At 52.6% G+C, this 8,992-nt stretch overlaps 1 protein-coding gene across 1 annotated transcript; it reads right to left on the bottom strand.

The window, feature by feature from the left end:
* Positions 1-4,741: 4,741 nt before the first annotated feature.
* On the bottom strand, positions 4,742-6,477 carry ZNF575 (zinc finger protein 575; the record flags this gene model as incomplete). The annotated part of the gene is made up of 3 exons (XM_082862706.1): positions 6,426-6,477; positions 5,873-5,984; positions 4,742-5,400 (listed from the first exon to the last, which is right to left on the bottom strand). Exons 2-3 carry the CDS (start codon positions 5,952-5,954, stop codon positions 4,742-4,744), a joined length of 741 nt encoding a protein of 246 aa, XP_082718832.1. The 5' UTR covers positions 5,955-5,984; positions 6,426-6,477.
* Positions 6,478-8,992: the final 2,515 nt, after the last annotated feature.

Here is an 8,992-nt window from a genome sequence, read left to right as displayed (position 1 = left end):
CTGGCAGCTGTGCCGTCCAGTGCAGTAGCCACTGGACACAGGTGGCTATTTAACCTTAACGACAGGGACTTCCCTGGTGGTCCAGTGGTCAGGACTCTGTGTTTCCACTGCAGGGGGCCCGGGTTTGATCCCTGGTTGTGGAACTAAGATCCCACGTGCCTCGCGGTGCGGCCATAAATAAATAAATAAATGAATGAATGAATAAACGAATAAAATAAACTTAAGGACAGTGAAACAAAAGGAAAAATTCACTTCCTCAGTTACACTGGCCACAGTTCAAGTGCTCACTGGCTCCTGGGCTGGACAGCACCAATGGAGAGCCTTTCCCTCGCTGTAGAAAGCAGGACAGGGCGGTCCAGAAGCACTGTGAACGGCAGGCTGAGAAGCTTGGACTTCATCCTGGGGAGGTCAGGAAGGGTTCGAAGGGCAAAGGGCAGGGTCAGAGCTGGGTAGCAAATGACCACAAACTTAGTGTCTTAAAACAAAAGAAAGGTGTAACCTTCTAGGTCTGGAGGTCTGAAGTCCAAAATGGGTCCCACTGGGCTAAACATAAAGGTGTAGGCAGGGGGACTTCCCTGGTGGCACAGTGGTTAAGAATCTGCCTGCCAGTGCAGGGGACACGGGTTCAATCCCTGGTCCAGGAAGATCCCACATGCCGCAGAGCAACTAAGCCCGTGCACCACAACTACTGAACCTGCGCTCTAGAGCCCGCGAGCCACAACTACTGAGCCTGCGAGTCACAACTGCTGAAGCCCATGTGCCTAGAGCCCGTGCTCCGCAACAAGAGAAGCCACTGCAGTGAGAAGCCCGCACACCACGACAAAGAGTAGCCTCCACTCTCCACAACTAGAGAAAGCCCGCACGCGGCAACGAAGACCCAACGCAGCTAAAAACAAATAAATAATTTAAAAAAAAAAAGGTGTAGGCAGGGATGCGCTCCTTTTGGAGGCTCCGGGAGAGAATCCACGTTCTTGTCTTTTCCAGCTTCTAGCAGCTGCCCACGACCCACGCCCCTTCCATCTTCAAAGACAGCAACGGCCAGTCGAGTCTTTCTCACGCTGTGTCACTCTGACACTGACTCTTCCTGTGATTACACTGAGCCCAGCCGGATAACCTGGGATAATCTTCCTGTTTTAAAGCCAGCCACTTAGCAACCTTCATTCCTTATGCTGCCTTAATTCAACCTTTGCCACATAACATATCTGTAGGTTCCAGGGATTAAGATGTGGGCATCTTTGGGAGGCCATTTTTCTGCCAACCACACCCACCATGTGTGAGACAGTGGGGCTACAGAGTGAAAAAACAGACACGAGTCCCCTGCTCTTACGGGGCTGACATTCTGCTGGGGGAGAGAGACAGCAAGTGTCCCGCAGTGTGGGGTGGCGACAAATGCTGTGTGAGCGGATAAAGCCAGGCAGTGTTGTGATGAGAGTGATCGGGTCATCAGGGAAGGTGTCTCAGAGGACTCACCTGTCTGCAGGGACTTGGGAGAAGTAAGGGAGGTTCAGGGGGAACCATTCCAGGCAGAGGAAAAGCAAGTGCAGAGGTCTTCAGGCAGGACAAGTGCAAGGAGTAGCAGGGTGTTGGGCGGGGTACCAGGAAAACCCAGGATCCACCCTGACTCAGCACTGTCCCTTGCTTGGTTGCGGGCAAATCCCATCCCTCCTGCACCCAGCTTTCCCATCTGGACAAAGTAAGGTTGGGCCGGATGGACACCCCCAAGAGGAGTTTGTGTCCTTGAAACGTTGATGGTGGTGGGGTCGCTTTGGAGGAAATCTTCCGGGGCAGCTCCACGGTAAATATGGACACAAGCCATACTGCTGGCTTTGGGGGAGGGAGCCTGCCCCTCCACTGCCTCTCCCCCTCCCCCGAGGGCCTTGCTGAGCAGCCTGCAGTCCTGAGGCCCCCTGATTTCCATTTGTCTGCTTGGTTCCAGCCTCATGCTGGAGATTCCACAAACCATCTCTCATTCCATCCTCCACAGCTTTCAGATCTGAGCTCTGAACAATAGCTCCTCAAGAAGGCCTTTCCTCACCCTCTATATCTAACCGTATTTGCCAGGTCTACCCTCATAATACTGTCTCTCTATCATCGTTGTATCTTGGTTTGCTTATGATCACATTTACCAGTCTTTTCCTCTACGATCTGTACTTTTTGTGTCTTAAAGATACTTTCTCTGCCTCTGAGGTTACTAAGGGATTCTCCTTTATTTCCATCTAAATGCTCTAGAGTTTTGTGTTTCAGACTTAGATCTTAAATCACTAGAAACTTCTGTGTATGCTGTGAGGTAGAGAGCCTCATTAGTTTCTATGTTGCTGTAACACATTACCAAAATCATAGGCTTTAAACAACACAAATTTATTTTATAGTCCTGGAGGTCGGTAGTCCAAAATCAGTCTGAGTGGGCTAAAATCATGGTGCTGGCCAGGCTGTGTTCCTTCTGTCTTTTAAAATTATTTGAATGTTATTTTTTATTTTATTTATTTATTTAAATTTTTATTTTGCTGTGTTCCTTCTGGAAGCGCTAGGGGAGAACCCATTTCCTTGCCTTTTTTAGCCTCTAGAAGCTGACTGCATTCCTTGACCCGTGGTCCCACATCACTCCAGTCTCTGCTTCCATTGGCACACCTCCTCTGACTCCTCTGCTTCCCTCTTTCCCATGTAAGGACCCTTGTGATTACACTGGGCCCACTGGAATAATCAGGATAATCTCCCATCTTAAGAGCTGATCCTTCATCACATAAGCAAAGTCCCTTCTGCTGTGTGGAAGCCAACACACTCACAGGTTCTGGGGATTAGGATGTGGACATCTTTGGGGGACCATTATTCTGCCTACCACAGGGTCTCATTTAATTTTCTTCCCCATCTCTCAGCTCATTCACAGATTAGCTATCCTTTCCCCACTTATCTATAGCTGGGGCTGGCGAACTACACTCCATAGGCAGAATCCAGCCCACCTACTGTTTGTTTGTTTGTTTGTTTTTGTGGTACGAGGGCTTCTCACTGTTGTGGCCTCTCCCGTTGCGGAGCACAGGCTCCGGACACGCAGGCTCAGTGGCCATGGCTCACGGGCCTAGCCACTCTGCAGCATGTGGTATCTTCCCGGACAGGGGCACGAACCCGTGCCCCCTGCATCGGCAGGCGGACTCTCAGCCACTGCGCCCACCAGGGAAGCCCTCACCTACTGTTTTTGTAAATAAAGTTTTATCGGAACACAGCCACGCTCGTCCACATATCACAATGCATGTGTCTGCCTTTGCGCTACAACAGCAGCGCCAGGTAGTTGTGGCAGACGCAGTATGGCCTGCAAAATCTAAACAGATCTACTGTCTGGCCCTTTATAGGAAAAGCTTGCCAACCTCTGATCTACAGGTGGGGACCACCTCCTATTAGCACCTCGTAAGCGTAGGTCTGTTCCTGAGCTCTCAGTGCCCTCCCACTAGCCTATTCCCAAGCCAGCACCACCGTCCTATTACTACAGCTTTGTAATAATTCTTGGTATGAAGGGAGGCAAGGCTCCCCTACTTGTTGTTCAAAGTGGACTTGGCTTCTTTACTTTGTGTTTGCCACTACTTGGTTGGTGTCCACCTCCCTCACTGGACCAGGTCTGTCTTGTTCACTGCTGTGTTCCTAACACCCTGTGCAGGGCCCGGCACACGGTACCTGCTTAATTCATATCTGTAGAACGAAGAGCAGTCCCATGTTCGCTCAGTCATCCTTGTTTTATAGCTGGAGAAACAGGCTCCAAGAGGGGAACCATCTTTGCCTGAGAAGTTGCTTGTAAAGGCCTTATAATACTCCCATTTGGGAATTCCCTGGCGATCCAGTGGTTAGGACTTGGTGCTTTCACTTCCGAGGCCCTGGTTCGATCCCTGGTCAGGGAACTAAGATGCCGCAAGCCACAGCCAAATTTAAAAACCCGCAGCATCAAACAAAAAACCCTCCCATTTTATAGATAAGGCATCTGAGTTCAGAGAAGTGACAAGCTCGTCCAAGGCCCTGCAGCTCTTCAGTGGGTCAGGGCTGGCTCCAAAGCTTGGCCTTCAAATTGTTTTTACTCTACTGGTATACACCCCTTGTTCTTGCCTTTATGATTTGGCTTATCTTGGGAATACTTCCATGTCAGTGCATGTAGAGCTGACTTTTTTCCCCTACAGCTACATCTTCCATTCTCTGGCTGTACTGTAAATTCGTTAGCTGGTCCCCTATTGATGGGCACTCGGGTTGTTTCCCATCTTTGGCCACTGCCATCGCACTGCAGTGAACATCCTTAATCTTATACCTTTCTTCACGTGCTTATCTCTAGGATAAATTCCTAGAAGTGGAATCGTTGACAGAGGATGCGTGCATTTAAAATTTTTTATACATACACTCAATGGCCAAAGTGGAGGCACTAGTTTAAACTCACAACATTGAGGAGAGCCTGTCTCGCCACACTCCTCAGCAGCACAGGATGCTAGCAGATGTTTAACCTTTGCCATATGAAGAGGTGTGAAAAACCAGAGCCAGGGCTTTCAAACCACACCTCCAGGTCCATGGTTTGGGGCCCCGTGCTAACTCTGTGGGTGATGTTTTCCCCTCCCAGAAACGAGTTCCTCCTGCTAAGTCTGAGTCCAGCGCGGGGGCCAACCTCCCTTCCGGCTACCTGGAAGAGGCAAGTCCATACAGCCTGGCTCAGAGATGCCACCTCTTTATTGACTGGGGCTGGCAGCACAGGGAGCCTGTGAGCCAAAGGGAGGGTTCACTCCCGCTCCCCTGGGCTCTCGGCCTGGTGGTGGCTGCGTTGGTGAAGGAGTAGGAGGCGTCTCTGACCAAACGCCTGGCCGCAGCTGGAGCAGCGATGCCGGGCGGTGACCTGGCTACCCGGCGCCGTCGGGGGGTCGTGACATAGGCGATGGGCGGCCAGTTTGGAGGGGAATGAAAAAGCCTTGGGGCAGTGCGGGCAAGGATAGGGACGGGCGTCGGTGGCATGGTGCGTATGGCGGTGGGCCGCCAGCTTGGAGGGGTAGCAGAAGGACTTGGGGCAGTCGGGGCACGGGTAGGGGCGGGTGGGCGCGTGGGTCCAGAGGTGGGCTGCCAGCTTGGAGCGGTGGCCGAAGGCCTTTGGGCAGTGCGGGCACGGGTGCGGACGGGCGCCGCTGTGCGTGAGGCGGTGGGCTGCCAGCTTGGAGGGGTAGGAGAAGGCCTTGGGGCAGTCGGGGCATGGGTGGGGGCGGGCGCCGCCGTGTGCCAACCGGTGCGTGGCCAGCTTGGACGGGTACGAGAAGGCCTTGTCACAGTCGGGGCAGCGGTGCGGGCGCTGGGGCGGGGGCCGCCGGCGGGGTTGGGAAGGCGCCCCCGCAGACGTGGCGGGCCCTGGAACCAACTGGCTGGGCTTCTGCGGCGAGCCCTGGTAGGGAGCTAGGGGACAGGAGGGTTGGTGGGCTCCAGGAAGCAGCCAACGCCCTGAGTCTACACCAGGCTCCCCCTCGACCTTGACATTCTAGTGTGTCTGGACACCTGAAGGGTCATACTGAGATTCCCCAAATGGCGTGTTCCTGCTTCTCACCCCCTGCCATGCATCATCCTAAGGGGCTCCAAAGGGTTACCTCGCTGGAACCCCAGAGCTAAGGCTTCCCCAAAGCTACTAAAGTGTCTGTTTCTAGTATCTTCCCAAGTGATCACCCTGAAATCCCGCATGTCATCTCCCCTAGAAATGAGGGGTCCCTCCAAGACAACCTGGAGGAGTCCCCAGAACTTGGCGTTCTTGGGGATCCGAAATGGTTATCACCCTGGACTTTCAAAACTTCACCCTGAGATTCCCTCAACATACGATTCTCTTGGCCCCAGTTCCTGGAGAATGCCCCCTACTCACAGGTGGAGCCGCCCTCACCTTCTCCTTTGGTCACAGGCTCCTTGCCAGTGGGACTAGGATCGGTGCCCCGGGCCACAGACTCAGCGTCCCGCTCCAGCATCTTGCTGGCCCAGAAACCTAGAGGGAGGGCCTAGGGTGGGAGAGGGGGCGACGCCGGTGTTTATCAGGCTGTTGGGGGAAGGGCTGAGAGCCTAACAATCAAGGGTCAGTATGTTTAGGAGCAGGGTCTATTTAAGTCTGGGGTCCTATAAGGCGAGGGTGGGCGGAGCCTAAGGGCACAATGGGCGGGGTTATGCAAACCCGACCCAGAAGCAGTCTATTTGGAACTTAGCCTCAGCGTTTGAGCCTTCGAGCGGAGTGGGCGGGGCCTCTATAACTAACTCCCAGCCGCCCCAGAGCGCGGAGCAGGCGGGGCCTATGTCCAGAGTGGGCGGAACCGGCCGAGGAACCTAAGACGGGGATGGGTGGAGCTATACTAATAAGACCCAAAGTCGGTTGCTCAGCAACTCTGTCCCAGGGGAGGGGCCTACGAGCTCAGTGGGCGGGATTCACATCGAAGAGGTAGCTTTACCCGGCTCTTGGCTTAGTCTCAGTCCATTGACGCCGCGTGAACTGCCTTCTTCTTGTCACTAAATTTAAACCCCTGCGTGGAGTTGGAACCGTGGAGGGTAGAGGGGAGACCTGGAGGAAGACACAGAAAGAGCGTGGCTCGTGTGTTGCGATTCTGAGACCCCCTAATGGACTTCTCCCTCGAGGTCCCAAGCGTCCGAGCCTCCAGGCACCCCTTGGGATCATGGCATTCGGGCACCAATGCACCCTCCCAAGGCTCAGGCGCCCATGCAGCCCCTCCAGAACCTATGCATCAGGACCCTCCCCCGTTCCGGGAGTTCTGGCGATCAGCACCCCCAGTCTACTTCCCGAAGACCCTGGCGTCTGTGCCCGGACCGCTGCCCCCTCACCTGCGGGCGGCTCCTCCCTGGGGGCGGGGCTCCGGGCCCCTCCCTCGGGGGCCGCGGCCACTGCGGCGCTGCCTTCGGACTCTGCACCGCCCGGCGCGCGCCCTGAGATGGGAGGGCAGGGGAGGGAGCGCGCGCTAGCTGCTGGGCCCAGCCTCATTTCCATTCCCTCCTCCTCCGCCGGGCCGGTGAGGGCGTTAGTTCGCATGCGCGGTCCGGCCCGCGGAGGCTGCAGCGGGGGAGACGGGATGGAAGGAGGGGGTGGGTGCGCAAGGCAAGCCAATTGGTGAGCAACACCGGCTGAGGGACCGGAGGAAAGTGTGCCGAGGCTTGCAGGGCCTACGGTGGCTGACTGGAGTCAAGCACGTGCAGGAGTTAACACGGGGAAACCTAACTCAAGAGATTTCTTGAGACAACTTCCCTTTTGTATGTCCCCATTCTTTTCGAGAATTCCGCTCGGAGCTTGAGTTCCGTCTCCCGAATCAGTTTCAAGAGCTCGCTGCCTATTCTACCCCTCAAGGCACTGGCAAGTAAAGGCTAGCTATTTCCTCGAGAGAGGGAGGGAGCGGGACGGGTTCAGAGCGAGCTCATGCTCAGTAAAAGTCACGTTATTTGCACAGCGCCCGGCACTCTTCGCTGCTGGGTGATTCTGGATTCTCCGCCCCTCCCACCCTAATACTACGACCCTGGGGCCGGGAGGGCGGCGGTCTCCAAGTGCCCGGGCCCCCTTGTTCCCGGCTGGAGCTCCTGGTGCCAGGCCCGGGGTGGCTTGCTTGACACCCTTCCCCCGGGAAGTGATGGTGCACCTTCCCGCCCCGTACAGGAATGACCGTGAAGTGCCCATAAACCACCCCCGCATGGGTGGGTCTTCAGTCTGATAATCCACAAGGTCTGGCGAACCCTGGGAGCCGTGGGAGTTATACGGAAGGATTATTTGGGCTCATTTCCCCACTCACTCCTCCCAGATGATTTTGAAGCTATATACCAGACCTCATATCCCATAAAAATCTTTTTATTACACTTGGTTTGTTTCAGTCAGTACTTAAACAAGACCCACAAGTTGAATTTGTTTGCTTTGACTTTTCAGTGTCTTCACTGACATTTTAAAAGGTTCACCGGTTGCTGCGTGGAAAATGGATTACAGGGAGGTAGAGTGGAAGACAGAAGCCAGTGAGGCGGCTGTTATATATTAATTATATTAGTAATTATTAAAAAGTACTATTATAATTATATGATAATTATATTATTATATGATATCGATAATTATATTATATGATAATTATGTTATTAATTACAGCATCTGATATATGTCAGAAGCTGTCTTGAGTGTTTTATATATGTTCATTCATTTAATGCTGACAGCAGTTTTTCAAGAGGAGGCGCTACTATCATCTCCATTGTACAGAGATAAAAATGAGGCACTAAAACTTATCCAAGGTCACTCAGCCAGGAAATAGCAGGGCCAGGATTTGAACACTTGCAGCCTGACCCTGGAATCCATGTAATTTGCATCTATGCTTTGCTGCCTCTTTGACTGGGGCAGAGGGCGTGATGAGGGAAAAGTGGTCTGGTTGGAGAGGTTAATTCATCAGGGCTTAGTAATGAATTGGGAGGAAGTAGCAAGAGGAGGAAGGAGTCACGGATGACGATGAAATAGTGATAGCCACCTCCCTGAGAGCACAACACCTGAGCAATTGTTCTGTGCCAGGTCCTCTCCCAAACTCTTTGTATGTGTGAACTCATTGGATCTTTTCTTTTTTAAATTGAAGTATAGTTGCTGACAATACTATATAAATCACACGTGTAAAATCTAGTGACTCAGAATTTATAGAGGTTATACTCCTTTATAGTTATTATAAAATGTTGGCTATGTTCCCCTGTTGTAAGATATATCCTTGTAGCTTATTTTATACCTAGTAGTTTGTACCTCTTAACCTCTTACCCCTATCTTGCCCTCCCTCCCCACACTGGACCCACTAGTTTGTTCTCTATATCTGTGAGTCTGCTTCTTTTTTTGTTATATTCACTCGTTTGTTGTATTTTTCAGATTCTATGTATAAGTGATATCATACAGTATTTGTCTTTCTTTGTCTGACTTATTTCACTTAGCATAATGCCCTCCAAGTCCATCCATGTTGCTGCAAATGGAAAAATTTCATTCTTTTTTTATGGCTGAGTAGTA

This window comes from Leucopleurus acutus, assembly GCF_964270905.1.
Source record: "Leucopleurus acutus genome assembly, chromosome: 20".
Lineage (NCBI taxonomy): Eukaryota > Metazoa > Chordata > Mammalia > Artiodactyla > Delphinidae > Leucopleurus > Leucopleurus acutus.
This window is presented reverse-complemented; position numbering and strand designations above follow the sequence as displayed.